Source organism: Elaeis guineensis, chromosome 13 (assembly GCF_000442705.2).
Source record: "Elaeis guineensis isolate ETL-2024a chromosome 13, EG11, whole genome shotgun sequence".
In the NCBI taxonomy this organism is placed as follows: Eukaryota; Viridiplantae; Streptophyta; class Magnoliopsida; order Arecales; family Arecaceae; genus Elaeis; species Elaeis guineensis.
This window is the reverse complement of record NC_026005.2, coordinates 1,017,573-1,033,578: the sequence shown is the minus strand read 5'-3', so window position 1 is coordinate 1,033,578 and position 16,006 is coordinate 1,017,573. Positions and strand designations below refer to the sequence as shown.

The 16,006-nt window shown below is 37.9% G+C and overlaps 1 protein-coding gene across 5 annotated transcripts; it reads right to left on the bottom strand.

The window, feature by feature from the left end:
- Positions 1 to 327: 327 nt before the first annotated feature.
- LOC105060903 (cold-regulated protein 27) lies at positions 328 to 15,616 on the bottom strand. Of its 5 annotated transcripts, none has more exons than XM_029260650.2 (6): positions 15,334 to 15,616; positions 15,071 to 15,215; positions 9,150 to 9,344; positions 8,752 to 9,052; positions 841 to 953; positions 328 to 714 (listed from the first exon to the last, which is right to left on the bottom strand). In XM_029260650.2, exons 2-5 carry the CDS (start codon positions 15,170 to 15,172, stop codon positions 868 to 870), a joined length of 684 nt encoding a protein of 227 aa, XP_029116483.1. In that variant the 5' UTR covers positions 15,173 to 15,215; positions 15,334 to 15,616; the 3' UTR covers positions 328 to 714; positions 841 to 867. The 5 variants fall into 5 exon arrangements, with proteins under 5 accessions (XP_029116483.1, XP_029116482.1, XP_073104053.1 ...); XM_029260649.2 differs by having other exon boundaries at positions 15,352 to 15,616; XM_073247952.1 differs by lacking the exon at positions 15,334 to 15,616 and having other exon boundaries at positions 841 to 1,046; positions 15,071 to 15,327.
- Positions 15,617 to 16,006: the final 390 nt, after the last annotated feature.

The following is a 16,006-nucleotide window of genomic DNA, read 5'->3' as shown; positions in this document are numbered from 1 at the left end:
AATGTGGTACATTATATTCCAATTTCAGCACAGTACCTTTGGTCTTATGAGATCTTCCTGATAAAAGGTTCAACATCTTGGCACCGACCCTATATTGGTACCATACAGGTATAACATCGGTGCAACCAATATAAAGGGTGGCTCAATATACTGTGACTCGGTTCACCATTGGCACCGAGTCTCGGTGTGATACTGTATGCCTGAAGTGGGGCGGTTCACCGGTGTGGAAAACCCTAATTCCAGCAAGGGATGGGAAAAAGCTTGTCGCAGACCAGCAATTGAGCATTAAACTCTCTCACGCAACTCAGATTATGTATATACTGCAACTACGACAAGATAGCATCATAGCTTTTTCTTTTTGAGGAATCATTGTGATACAATATAAAAAGTAAAATTGCTTCAGACAATTTGGTAGTTCTTAAACAGCAGGTCTTCTCTAGTCTTTTAACGTATCCAGATCTCATTCATACTCACCTTTACAGACTAAGAGGTGAACGTCTCAACGTGATTTATTGCTATTATCCTCTTTTACTTCATCAGGATCCAAACCATCACACTTCAGCTTCTGGTCTTCAAACAATACATGCCTATTTACCAATTGAAGTCAACTGTGCCTTGGGGCTTCCTGTTGCCATGTTCTGCATCATTTCCTTCGATACTAGCTGAATTATCATGGAAAGTTGGTAGTTGAACTGATTTACCTGATCAAACTACCTGAAAAAAGAAAAGATCAAAACCAAACACTTCAATGACAATATCCAAGGAGCATGGAAAGAATCCAGCATACATACAAAACTAAAGAAATGGAAGACAATCATAATAGTAGAATCGAAGCATAACTCATCTTTGATCAAGTCATTAGTGACTTCAGTTTCTCACTCTCTTCCTCCTGCTAGATCCACCAAACTTTTCTCCTTCAGAATCCTTATCCACAAAGTTCTGATCGGATACCTCTGCAAGAAGTCCAAGGATTTGCCCTTATTATGCAAGATGTAGTAACTTATACAACTAAAATCATTTTTCTCACTTGTCATTTTCTTCTATTCCTGAAAATGAGATGGAAATAATAAAAGCAATGAGGATTAAATGTAATATATAAGCATGCACTTTCGTTTTTTCTGTTGGAACCACTAATGGTGGGCCTTGAAGTGACACCAAGCATGGTATAAATCCTCCACTTTTAAGTTCATCAAAACAAAGCATGCAACACACCAACAGCAGTTATTAGGCTAAACTTTCTGAACTAGTTTATTCTATCATTCAAACTTCAATTCTTGTGAGTGACATGTTACTATGCACTAAAGATAGAAATACAAGGTTGACTCCAGGTGCAGGCCCACCATAACATTAAACTCATTAATATCATCACCATGGGCACTAATTTAAGGAGGATCTAGTTGTTGACATTATGGTGGAAGCCAAATGATACGTCCATTACGTGTGCGCTGACTAGTTATGGAATATCTGAAGGCAGTGTTTAATTGAAGTTGGAAGAACAGGACATGCCTAAAGCTTCGTTGAATCAGAGTAATATATGAACCATGATTTTAGTGACAACATGGAAGGCAATGAGGTTCTAATCAATATTTATTTTAAAGATATCTCCCTTTACGGCACATCTTTTCTTGCTGCTATTATAAGAACAACACATTCAATATGTTTAAAGTTAGGAGGGCAAACTAAAGATGTATGTCATTATTCATGCATGCAGCTAAGACACTAAGGGGATGTTTGGTTGGGGGAATAGGAGTCTGGAATCGGAATCGGAATGCGTGATTTCCATTCCAACCATTTGGTTGGAAGGAGTCCCATTCCGATTCCGATTCTGAGGTGGAATAGGAATGGCTCAATCTATATAGAACTCAATCCCTACTCTCCTCTATGGATTCAAATTTTCATTTCAATTCCGATTCCGATTCCGATTTTGGTTACGAACCAAATGCTTCAGAGGATTTGGCCATTCCGATTCCGATTCCAAGCCATTCCGATTCTCATTCCCATTCTTATTTTGATTGCAAACCAAACACCCCCTAAGACTAGCAATTTTCTATAGCATAAGTTATTACGAAATAAAGTTATTCCACGGACCTAGAAGGGCATTACAGACCAAGGTATTAAATCACATGGGATGGAGGTGTCTCGGTTTTCTCATGAAATAGGATGCCCCATTATCCTGTCCTATCCTAGCAGCGATCCCGATCATGCGATCCAGTAGATATCCTCTATCTCTCTTTCCTAAATCTTTTCTTTCTTTCTTTTCTTCTTTCTTTTTCTTCTATCTTCCTTTCTTTCTTTTCCTTTTCTTTTTCTTTCTTTCCTTATCCCTTCCTTTCTTTTTTTTTCTTTTTTTTTTCCTTCCTTTATTTTTCTTCTCTTTTCCTTTCTTTCTTTCTTTCTTCTTCTTTTTCTTTCCTTTTATTTTTTTATTTTTTTTATCTTTCCTTCCTTTCTTTTCTCTTTCTTCTTCTCTCCCTATGTAGATGGGTTTCGGAGTCCCAACCTTGTCCCAGTCTCGTTTTCTCATAGGAATGAGATAGGACAATTGGGATACCTCCCATCCCGTTGGAACGTAAAACCTTGTTATAGACTCAAGATTCGAGAGTGTTAATTTTTTTTTATTAAATAGGATGTGTGGAAGATTTAGAAAGCAATGAAGAGTCTTAGGGTTCAGATAAGAATGGGTAAATCAATAAAATGATTGAGATTGTGTAGAATTGTGCAAATAAGGATCTAAGGACACCCCAATAAAAAGGCATGCTCATGTTTGTATGAAGAGGTGAAAATATTGAAATTTTTTATGCAGAAAGGTGAAGATAATCTTATATTGATTATCAAAAGATTAGAAAAATTACACTGGCCATGATAAGAAAGTAGAGCTTTCTCATGAGAGAAAAGGGGATAAAAAAGTTAATGCTTCTGTTAACCTCAAAACTTATGTTCCATAAAAAATTCTTACTGGTACCATCTAAGTAATGACTGAAGATTTTATGTACTAAACTATAAAATCAAACCAAATGATTAATTGAATGAATTTGATAGCACAAATAACAATTCCTAATAGCTGAATCCTAAATGTAATAAATAACGCATTTAATTAAACATATTTCACAATACAAATTTCGTAGCACTACTACCTAGAGATGATTTCTAATATAATATAAATTGATAACAGTAGGCAGTGCTACCCTGCCAGTGCAAACAACAAGCAAACTAGGCAAGATGACCATAATCATGGTCATTAACAACTGGAACAGTTGTCAAGTTAAAATGGCAACCAATTTAGCATGTCCATTTATGCCATGATTTTAATGTGATCTAAAGCTTTCTCAATATAAGTCATACTCTGATCCTCAACTTTACATGTCTGTTTTGATCATTTTTTGTGCTACTCTGCAACATGCTATGTGCCAGTTTGCATCATTATCTTTAGGTTAAAGGAAAACCATCCTCGAGTCCTTTTCGTAGTATGATTCTACTAATCATTCTATTACTTTCTACCAAGGAACGCCATCTAGGTACCGGACCCCATATCAGTGCCATCTTGTTACTATGTTCGTACATCTAGTATGAGGGCCAGTTCAGCATACTAAGGGTCGTTACGCCCCTCAATACTATGTACCGATATTGAACCGATATGGTACAGTATGCCCATACTATCCGATTCGATACAGTATGGTGTATGGCATACCTTTCTTTCTACACTAAATTTTCAAACATTTCTACACCCAAGGCTATTAATAATTGCAAGTGGGTCTTGAAATGGGGCACCATCAGTTGACATATTGTGTATTATACCAAGCTTTACATAGGCTTGGTCCATAAAAACTCAACATTATGTTAGTTTCTAAAGAGGGGTATCATCTCTTCCAATTGTGAATAATTGTGATATTGATCAATGGAGATACTGGACATAGTCCAAAAGCAAAGATCAAATGGTGGTTGCCACCATCAATGAATCCAATCGAAGGTTACAAACAAGATGGAATTTTGAAGAACTCCTAAATTCTTCTCCTCAACAAGAAACTCCATATATATATATATATATATATGTGTGTGTGTGTGTGTGTGTGTGCACTCGTTACGAAGCACGAGAATGGGTCAATATATAGACATGCACGGCATGGATAGAGATCTGGCTTTGGGTCTCCTCGGTCCACAGAGACAAAATGTAGGACTCGTTGGGATTCCTCCTTTTCAAGTAGTTCTTTCAGAATCCGTTGATACGAGATTGAGATTCAACCGAGCTTTCGCACCCCAGCGTCGGTAGGGACCCAGAGAGCTGCCTTTGCTTTTGGCGTTCCTTCGTAGATCTACGTCGCCTACCCTTATTCCTTTAATAAAGGAACTGGTAAGTAGTCGCATCTGGCTTGAATTGAGACTTTCTCCTCCCCATGCGCGATCTCTTCGATGAAAGACCAATAAGTCAACGACCCAACTCGCAAACTACGTTCGATGCTCCCTCCAGCATGAGCGAACCTTTTCAGAACTAAATCGGCTTCATCTCCTGCCTTAGTAGCTGAGTATGCCTTTTCTTCTTCCTTAGTGATTGTTAATGCCTCTCTCTTCGCTTTGCCCCTCTTTTCGAGTCAATATGATGAAAAACCTAGCTTTGCTAGTCTTTTTAGCCGTTAAGGGCTACCTTCCACCTCTGATTTAGTTTCAAGCTCCAGCTTAGAGGCATCTTCTGTAGCGAAGACTGAGTGATTGATCTCGTTATGTTCAAATGCTGGATGCCTCTTCGTTAATTCGTGTGCGTATAATTCGTTAATTCGTTAATTCGTTATGTTCATCCTCGAGGCGATCCCGGTGTGTGCGTATATAGGTACATATGTACGTACATGAGTACATACATAAATACGTACATATGTATATAGATACATATATGAGATGGAATATTGTTGAGAGCAAAACTTGCCATCTCGATACCGACCCTGTATCGATACCATCTTATTATAATATCAGTACGGTATTGCACTAGACAGCGAGATGTATTGAGTGTCAGCATGTTATGACAATGCATACCGATTCAATATCGGTATGGTACAGTACATCTGGTACGATGAGATACCGAATGACATGCCAAACCTTGGTTGGGAGCATTTGGTTCCAAATGCTTCCTAACGTAAATCAATGGACCTCTCAAAAAGAAACACAATACTATCTATGATATGATTTATGATCTATGATCTATGATATATAGTTTATGCTCGTTGTAGGGAGATGAAAAATGGCCTATCCTATCTGCATTAATGATGACTGGAACCATTAATGTGGATGGGACAAGCAACTTTCCGTCTCCTCATAATAAACAATAACAATGCAGGATAAATACAAACTTCGGATGGAATAAACACAAATCCCATTAGAATAAACACAAATATTTTTAGAATAAACACAAATGAGTCTAGAATAAACAGAAATACTTCAGAATAAATATAAACTCTATAGGATAAATAGAAACACTTCAGAACAAACATAAACTTGAGTCCCATCCACATGAATGGCCTATTTTCTTTTTCTTTTTTTAATTTTTTCGAACCCAAAAGGATGAAAAATGATCGTTAACTTTTGTATTGCTGCACGGAGATCTGTGAGCATGGTTTGCCAAACCATCCGAATCGTATCAACGGCGAACCGATGCCGTTCGAGCGTTCAATTCGAAATGCCGACGAAAACAGCACAAGGGAGAAGGAAAGACAGAAAGAGAGAGAGAAGAGGGGAAAAAGAAAAGAGAAAGACTTACGACGGCCGACGGTGGCCCGTCGAGGTTGCCGGAAGGCAGCCAAGTCTCTGGATCTCCACGGTCCTCCATGAGATACGAGAAGAGTGAGAGATAGAGAGAGAGGGGAAGGAAAAGGAAGACGGTGGGGAGGCCATCGGAGGGCCACCATGGCTGTCGAATTGTACAAAACACTCTTGTGGCCGCCGTTGCTCGAAATAGGGGCTTGACCCCTGTTTCATTGGATTTTTAAAAAAATCTGATATGTAGTAAAGCCAACAATGGATTTTTCAGCCAACCCATTGCTGAAGCTGGTAAACCCATTGTCAGTTTCATTGTGTATTGGATCTTTTTTAAAAAAATCCGATGAAATAGGGGTAAAGCCCCTATTTCAAACCCACAGCGGCCGTGGGGGTATTTTGGGTTGTCCAATGGTACAACGGCCATCCAACGATACTCCAGCAGCCTTCCCGCTGCCTTTCCCTCTCTCTATCTCTCTTTCTTCTCATTTTCTCTCATGGAGAACTGCAGAGCTCAGGAGGCCTCAGCGGCCCTCCAGTAGCTACCACTTGCCTCCCTTTCCTTCCCTCTCCCTCCATCCCCCTCTCTCTTTCTCTCTCTTTTTCTTCTCGGTTCATCCGTCATTTTCGTGTCGGTTCGAGCCTAGTATGGTCTGGTACGAAGGCATACCGACTCATACTGCCGGCCTACCAGCATAGGATCTGATTCTGAGTCAGCAATTCTTGTCTGCATGGATTGGGTGGATCGGATAATGAGGAATTTGATGGGATTTGGAGCCAAATCCGGTTGACCTGAGCCTAGTCCACCTCTCTCTCTACACACACACACACACATATAGGTAAACACATGGGAAGTGTTCTCATTTCCATGCATTCACATTCATTATATAATGATTTCTCCCAGGTCTAGATGAATGCACAAGAAATGCATACACATTCATTACATAATGATTTCTCCGAGGTCTAGATGAATGCACCAGAGACTGTCCTATAAAAGGCAACATAGTATTCTAAAATATTTCAGAAGAAACAAATGGACCTGAGGTTTGGATCTTGCAGCTTTAGTGAGGCAATACACAAGCTTAGTCAACCTCAAAGTTCCAGAAGAATAGCCTGGTAGGCCTGGTCCATGTTTATGGCCTCAGCATAGGCCTTGAAAAAGATAAGTAGACTTAAACCTGAAAGACTAATTCTCCTCCAAAATCTATGATCTTGACCCAGAGTTGATCTGTGATAGACGAGTGAATGGAGGAGATTGTATTGGCCTCCCAAAAGGATTCAGTGAAACTTTCTCTAAACTGATGATTCCAGCACCCTCTGTTCGCTGTTAGAGAAACAAGCCGCTCTGCATATAGCTGCTAACTCATATTCAAAAGGTGAATGTGTTCTTCCAATTAAAGGACAATCATGTTAGTAGAGGTATCTGGGAATTGCTTGTCCAGCTTGGCTAGCACTAACATTTTGTGGCCCTGGAGGCCTAATTTACACATGTTAAGATCCTATAATGTGTCTACAATATGAATCAAGGCCTCCATAACATCCTCTACTGCCACAACTACATTCATCCCGTCTTCCTATGCATATAAACAAAGTTTATGGATTATCAACAGTGATGAATGATTTTGGAGCATACAAATTTTGCATGAATATTGTAAATGGATGATATTCCTATACTTGCAAGAAATTATCCTCCAAAATATTTATATTTTATTAATTAAACTCTAATGGTATCTTGTCATCTCAAACTTTTTAGGCTTACCCTTCTGGTTGAGGATTTCCTCTATAAGCAGTTGACAGAGCTTTACTTCCACATGCCCCTGATGGTGCTACCGTACTTTCTGTGACTTTCACACCCTTTCTGTGATGGTGAATTCTCTTGATATAGCTCAGGAACTAGGGTATAATGTCTCCATTCTATCCTAAAGTAATATCATAACTTGCAAGTTCTCTTGGCCGCTTTCGGTGTCCCTTGAACCATCAGAAAAACCTTAGCTAATATATTTAATCTGATAATTGTGATGATCGAACCCTTCGGCTCCTTTCTTTGTTTATTAGTAATTTCATAATTGATTGAGTTTCTGGAAACTCAAAAGTAGCAAAGGAGTATGGTATCCAGATTACAGATCTAGAAAAACAAGAATGGAGTAGCTTCCTAACACCATGTTATGACTGGGAAGTATCAAACATCAGGTCAGACAAAGGAAAAACAAAAACAGGAAAGCAAGAGAAAAAGGCTTGTGATCTAAATCTAATATATTCGTGCTTTCTTCTTTCTATCATATATGTAAAACCACTTGCTAGAGGAATCTAATGAAATGGCTGCAAACCTGATGACATTGACTCAAACCAAAAACTCAGCAAGGTTTTCAATAATACCTAGACCTTGTAAAAATGTCCCTAGGTTACTCCTTCAAACTTGTAATGCTATTCTCCTTTTACATAACGTTATGTTAGATTCAGATCTGCATCACACACGATTAACAATGTACTAGAGTGATACAAACATCAAATTATATTAACAAATATCAATTTGGACTTAAAATCATTCAAGAAACCTGAAAATTTGATTGGATATCTTAAAAATCAAAAAAATTGAAAAGAAAACCAAAAAATGGCATGCCGGTTTGAACCGGGATGCCTAGCCGCACCAGAACCGGTATGCCTAGCCATACCGTGTCGGTACGGTACTGAACCAATTGCTGACTGATATGGGTCCTGGTACTGGTTCGGCAATCCTTGAGTTAAATAATATGCAACTTCTCTTGTGACAGCTATAAGCATCATCAGACGAGTTAGGTATGACCAAATGAAGGATTTTTCTCCAACTTTTAATCACGTGGCTCTTTTAAGAGTGTTTAGTATTTCTTTTTTAGGTGGTACCATGCACCATGGATTTAAGCTAGCAACAGATTCTGTTTAAGAATGAAAAGAAAGGAAATGTAAGCCAGAAGTGGAAATGATTAAATTCAGAAACCAATTGCAGGAGTCATGGAACAGAGATTAAGGGGGAACCTGTGTTGCTTCCAACAGAATCTTGACGATATATCTGAGAACCCCAAGCCTGAAATTGCTCTGCAGTTGTTGATTCTCCTTTGTGCCTCTGACTTTCAAAGTGTCTTGCTTGACTGGCCAACTCATTATTATCCATTTGATCTGTTAACATGAGATGTACCTCCCTGCCAATGATAGGTGATTTAAAATGCTGGATCCATGGATTTGCAGATAGAAGATGAATTTCTTTCTCAATGTCAGCATGAGTCCTAGTCCTTTCATAATTAAGTGTCTCCCAACAGCCCTTGCGCAGAACCTTGAACTGCAGAGGTAATTGTTATGAACTAAGAAAGAAACAGGAAACTCTTCATGGAAACATTGATTGCTTTAACATGTAAAGATCGATCTCATTTCCACACCTGACCAGAGAGCAGGCTGTTACAATTTGATCCTGCTGGCTTTGGGTGTTTCGGTGTTAGCATTGGCAGCCAACCAAGCGAATCCTTTGAATGATGTCCATTGCGGCATAATTGACTAGTGAATGACGCTTCTATGGAATTGAGATATAGATTGTGCTTCTCATCAGTCCATTCAGTGGATATAGAATTTACTGCCTGAGGGCCATAGGACAAAGATTCCTTTATGAAGCCATAGTTTTCATGAACAACAGACAGTCATTTTGACAAGGATGGAAAATATGTAGATTTATCTCCAAAATTTTGGTGACTTGCAGGGAACAACAATATCAGTTAGATATAGAAGAATCGGAAGAATCGAGTACATTGTCATGAAGAACCTTTAATATAATTATCCAGACATACCTCTTATCGTTAAGAGAGACACACACATCATTATTAGCTCCATATTGGTAAATGAAACAAAAGAAATTATGACAGTGAACATAATAAAGTTATACAAACTAAAATAATTAAATGCTTTATCAGATATTATTAGGTGCTACTTGATTAATCTTTCATCAATAAAAGAGAAAAGAAACATATAAAAGTTCCATAGGGGAACAGAAATAATATTTTGAGATGAAGAAATTGGCACTGAGAGAACATGAGTAATATGGACTAACACCAACCACCTTTACAGTCTTTATTCATGCATATGAGAAAACCAATGGACAAAAGTTACTTAGATGATCAGGAAAATGAATTTATATTTGTGCATCAAAGTTCTTTTACTCTAGTGGAACATGGAAAATTGGAACAAAGTACCCTTTAACCATACATAAACTAGTCAAGGGTACATCTTGAGTTGCGAAAAGCAAATCAGAAGAAGAGAAACTTAAAGATAGAGCATGATGTATAACTACATAAATGAACTAAGATGATCCAATCACAAAGTAGGCCCTTCCACTCAACTAATCTTTCTCCATGTGTTAGAGTGCGTTCTTATAAGATGGAAAAGGCTTAGAGGAAATCGAAGAGATGGATACATATGCATAGAAATAGTACACAAGGTCCCTCTAGTATGAGGAATAAAATGGGAATACCATCAATATATTCATTTAATAGATCAATTTATGATTCAAACCTAGTTGAGAATTTTGTAACACCAGTTTTTGATAAATATGGGGAAACTAAGCTTTCTTTAATCTCATGTAACCTGTGAGCATCTCTATAAAATTTATCAATATAACTAGAGAAATGTCAACACTTTTGGCATGACCTCCCAAGTCAATGGATAAAATTGTCCTTGACAGTCAGCTAGAGTCTCCCAAACAATAATAGCCGATGGCCCATAATTAACGCCAAACAGGAAAATAACAAAATAAAACAGGACAGTTCTGCACACTGTTTGGTTCAAGCCTGGCCTGACACATGCACTTTTCCATATGAAAGCCCATACATAATGCACTACTATTGCAACCATGTAATGTTTTGCCCACTGGAATATATGCAAAAGTAGAAAAAAATGGGGCTAGGCTTTCAAAGAAGAATGAGGAACAGAATGTGAGATCTCCTCTGTTCTGACAAATTTTTTATGAAAAGGTTTTCTGCAGTTGCAATGGATTTTGAACTATTTTTGTAACATACAACAGCGAAAAGCATAAGGTCGGATAATCAACTCATCAAATTATAACATCACCATATCAGTTTTGTTTATCTTTGCACAGATAGCCAAACCTTGCATGCCATATGAATGCACTATCATTTGCATTCATCTTATCAAAATACCAAAATAATGGCGGTCAAATAAATCTTTAGCTCTCACCTTGTACATGGAAGATCAATCTTAACGCATGTCATTTTTCTGAAGAAAATCCACCATATCTGCCACCTATAAAAATTTCCTCCAAGGTTCATTGAAAATGCTCATTTATGTGATGGATGTAATAATCAATATATTGAGTCCCATGATGTCTTAACCTCTAGATGTATTGCATTCTTCACCATGAATCATAGCATCATCGCCATTCTAGCCGTGGAGATTTCAAATCTCATAATCTTTAGTCAACAAAAGAATCATCATTAAAATTAGATAAGATCAATTTACCGAACATGGCAATATCCACCACAAAGCATTTCTCCTGGTCTTCTCCTTAAGTGAAAATCTAATTTGGCAGCATTTCTGATTTAAATTTGAAACTAACATTTTTCTTTATGTAACAAATTTTGCCACCAAAGTAGCATTAGGGCTTGCAATTTGGATACAATTAATAAAATGACCTAGACATAACCTTTCTCACCAACCCATTATGCCGGCTACTCAATTTCAAGTCACAACTAATAAAGTCTTGAGTTAGTTTCAAGTTGGTGAATCACAATAAATTAGGTCGTCATACCTTTATCAATATTACTTACAAAACATTAATATTAGATGCAGTATTATATCTGTACATGTGCCTCTTTTAGATAATAGGTTATTACTTGGTGCAACAGTAAAAGCTTGGGCTAATAAGCACAATGGTATAAGTTAGAGTAAGGTATGCCATACGATACCAAATCGGACAGTATAGGGCATACAGTATTGTATTGGTTCAATATCGGTATGCGGTACAGAGGGATATACTAAAATTTGGTATGCCAAACTGGCCCCCATACTAAGCATACCGACACAGTAATAGTGTCGCACTGGTATAGTGCCAGATACCGAGATAGCGTACCTTGGATTGGAGTCTTGGGCCAGCCACTTTGCATAAAAAAATAAAAAATAAAAAAAATCCAAATGTTAGGCCTATTAGGCCTATCCCCAAGTTGCCCTCCCAAGACCCTAGATTGTGGGGACCATAATTGCATAATATAATGTATAATTTTTTACATAAACTTAGAGTCTTGGTTTAGTTCTTGCTCTGAGATAAAAACAAAAGGAAACTACAAACCAAAAGTAGAAATTCATTTTACAATAACCTAAATATTGATAAGAAAATATTTAGGTGTAACCACATATATCCATCAAAACATATAATGTTAAACTTTATCTAAACTTCTGCAATCCACCTCACCATACTTCTTTCTTTGCCTCTGCCATTTTCTGTCTCCCATTTCATCTTCCCTTCTCCCTTTCTCCTCCCCCTTTTTTCCTCTCTTCTCAATCTTCTCTCTTTTCTTCCTTTCTCAGCCCTATAATGCTGTCATTTCCCAAGCAATAGCACTGCCCACTGTCATCATAACATACTATAACACAATCACATCTTCCAACCATGCTACCGAACCACAGCATCATCAAATCAAGATGTGTGGTCATTGCCTCCTTTCTTCCTCCATCCTCCTATCCTCTCCTTCCTAGTCTAGATCTATGGGTCAGTTCCAAAAAATGAAGCTAACCCATCAATGTGTGTGGAACGGCTTTGTCCAAACCATTGGTCAGTCAATGCAGATTTGGTTTAAGGCTAATTTCACATAATAGTGAAAGTTGACTCAACTCAACCATTACCACCCTAAAGTAATGACAGGTTGTTTGAGACAAACTAGCAAAAGGCTTTTGATATACATTTTGGAACCTAGGTCTCCTAAAAACTTAACCCATTAAGTTTTGGACCTGATCATTTATATCAATCCTTATACCTCACACTAATTATTCCATATGGGACAAAACCTCACACATGATCTTCAATATTCTTCGTCTTCATATGTGAGTCAATTTTAACCCCCTCTCAAATCTAGTCCAAGAGCCCATTCTCTGAAAGCATGCTTCACCATTACTACGTTGGTCCACGAGTCACACATTCTCCAAGAGTGACTTTTCACCATACCCTTATAAGAGTTTGTTCCTCCAAGAACCATGATTGAGACTACACTCTAACCTAGTGCATCTTGTTAATTGAGTCCAGCTGCCACATCTACTTGGCACACCATGGTCATGATACTGAACTCAAACAACTCGCATGTTACTATTGTTCACAAGAGCTGTTAATTCCTGCACCTTTACGATTTTATGAGTTTTCTAGGATCATAAGCCATTGGCTTTGATACCACTTATTAGGGAGAAACAATTAGAACTAATTATGCCAACCATAGGAGAAAGTGGATATAAGTGATAGTGACTGGATGTGATAGGTGTCAATGTAGAAGATGGACAACTGTCTAATGGACAATGAAGAGATTTATAAATAAGTTGTAATTCTGAAAGAAACTCTCTTTTTGAATTGCATGGTCATTTCCTTTTAATCTTCAGGTTATCTATCTTTACCTGTATTAATCTTTTAGTTCGTAGTTTGTAGTTCTTAGTGTAACCCTATAGGTACCACTCTGTTCCCCGAGAAGGTGGCACTCTAGTAACATAAATCCTTGAAGGTCAAGAGAGCAGAACCCACTACCTGCACATCATTCTAGCCTAGCCACAAACTTGTACTCCTTGCTATCCCATTCCAAGAGGGAAAAGGAGGAGCAACAGATCTTTGAAATTCTCTAGAACCTCTATCCATGACCATTGATCTAACCCTCCGGGCTCCAGTCACTTTTAAATACCCCCTTCAAGGAAAAGTTTTGGAACTTTTGCTTATTTCTTTTAGGTGTTTCTCTCTATTAGGGCTTAGATCCACAAAAGTTAGATCAGAGTTTCACTTTCAAGTATTGAGTCCTCTCTTGCATAGCAAATTGCAGTTAGTTCTTGTTGATCCAATGACTAGTACTCTCATTTATTTAGTAAAATTTGAGCATCATAAAGAAATTGATAAATGTTTCTAATTTTTGAACTTTTTTGTCATGAATATGTAATGAAGTTGCCCAAACTTTTAATTATATGTAGCACATCAAAACCACCTACTACAAGAAAACCAGATACCACTTCGACCCAAGCAGATGCACAATTAGGGTTATATGGATTAGAATGATATGGGAGCTAAATAAAACCACAAATGGGTTAATGATGAAATATCATAAAAGATAAAAAGGAGCAAACAAGACATAACATTTCATATATGGGGAAAACGAAATTATACTGAGAAAAATCAATGGAGACATGAAGGTAAACGACAGGATTAAACAAAGATACAAACTGATCTATGGCTTCCTTTAACAATTAGTAGACGAATATAAACCAAAACAGAGAGATATGAGTAGGTTTCAATATAAACCAAAACAGAGAGATATAAGAAAGTTTACATTCATTATTGGATAGACCAATGGACACACAATTCAGATCTTGCAATTTTCTAAAAAGGAACTTTCATATTTGAAAACATGTGGGCCAGAGCGGACTGAAGCCCCAAAACCTATCAATGAGTGAACATTGTCAAATTTTTGTATTTCTAACACTATTCACCAGAAAAGACCCGTAAGTAATTATTAGAAATCCAAAACCATGAAAATAGTCCTCATACAATCCATGTTAAAAACCCTCTAGGCTTGCCAGATTATGGTGAACTTCTTGAGTCGGCCATAAACAATCATCATTATGCAAAAGTTTTCCATCAAACAGTTCAATAGCACAGACATAAACATGAGGAAGCCAGTCTGACACTCTAATGCAAAAATGACGAAAGGAAGCATATCTACCAGTATTCCACGTGAAACTCCAAAGTGCAATAGAATTTCATTGACTAGATAATTCCTAGTTCTTCTGCCATGAAACTCGAGGAACAAGTTTTGCAATTTCACGCATATGCATCGATTTCACAAGTCCATGTCTACAAAATTAGGATAGGCCATGATCTTCTTATGGAGCACATGAATCACATAGCTAGACAAACAATACATAATCTTGAAAACATAAGATCCCTTAGACTCTACAAAGCTGTATTACTATGTTTTCCTACCCTTCAGAAGTTCAAAATTCCTCCAAGTTCATGGTTTCCTCAAGAAATTCGGAAAAAGAACTAAGTATTCCAACAGACATGTCCCAGATTAAAAAGAATTAAAAGAAAACTAGAGAAACAAGCATCAATTACCCTTTTTGAGCTCTCCTCATGACCGGCGAAGCCTCCCGGATCCTTGACCGAGACTGCGCTATCCGGCAGCGAGGCCGGAATAGTCCTGAAACCGTCATCCATTTTGGCTTGGAGAAGTTGGAAGGAAAATTTCTGGCATCGGTTTCTTGAATGAGAGAAGGATGGAGGAAAGAAACAAAGAAAGAAGATGAAACAGGGTGATTGCTCCCGAAATAAAACCACGAGCGGAGGAAGGAGGACGGAAAAGTGCGGCAGAACCAAACCGTGCAAACGTGGCAGACCTTTACACGTGATAATGCTGCCAAAGCGTGACACTTGGTAGGGGTCGCAAATATCGCGCGTCAGAGATTTTTTCGAAGCGAGAAAAGATCTATCGCGCGGACGACCGGCGATGATGGCGTGGGACAGCCATCGGGGCCATTGGTTTCCTCCGACGGGTACCCGGCGGGAGATATTTTGGAGATCGAAACGCGAGACTTAATCCGGAGCGCGTAACCGCGGCACGTTTCGTTTCCGATCCGGTAGCTATCTGTGTCAAGCCATAATAATATGCCGTGGAAGGGGAGGGGCGATGGACTTTGCTGTATCCCCGGGGCGTCGAGCACTTCCAAAAAGGGACAAACGCCCTCAAGTCTTCTTCCCAATCGCATTTTTTTTTTACTGTTCTAAACGTGAGGGTGCAAATGACAATTGTTGGCGACCCATTGATATGTGACCCAATCTGATTTAGATGGGATGAATTTTATTCGATTTAATTAAAATTATATATATATATATATATATATATATATATATATATATATATATAATAATAATAATAATAATAATAATAATAATAATAATAATAATAATAAATGTTGAGATGTTGTCAATTCAAGATAAAATTTTTATAATCAGGTCGATCATAGAAAGAATTATGATCGGATATGCTTTAAA

Excerpts from the sequence above, each read along its gene's own strand:
- LOC105060903 (XM_029260650.2), bottom strand. The coding sequence starts at position 15,172 with ATGGATGACGGTTTCAGGACTATTCCGGCCTCGCTGCCGGATAGCGCA. Across the intron at positions 9,345-15,070 it reads ATGAGGAGAGCTCAAAAAGG|GCAGTAAATTCTATATCCAC; the intron begins GTAATTGATGCT and ends TATGGCCCTCAG. Across the intron at positions 9,053-9,149 it reads ACAGCCTGCTCTCTGGTCAG|TTCAAGGTTCTGCGCAAGGG; the intron begins GTGTGGAAATGA and ends TTACCTCTGCAG.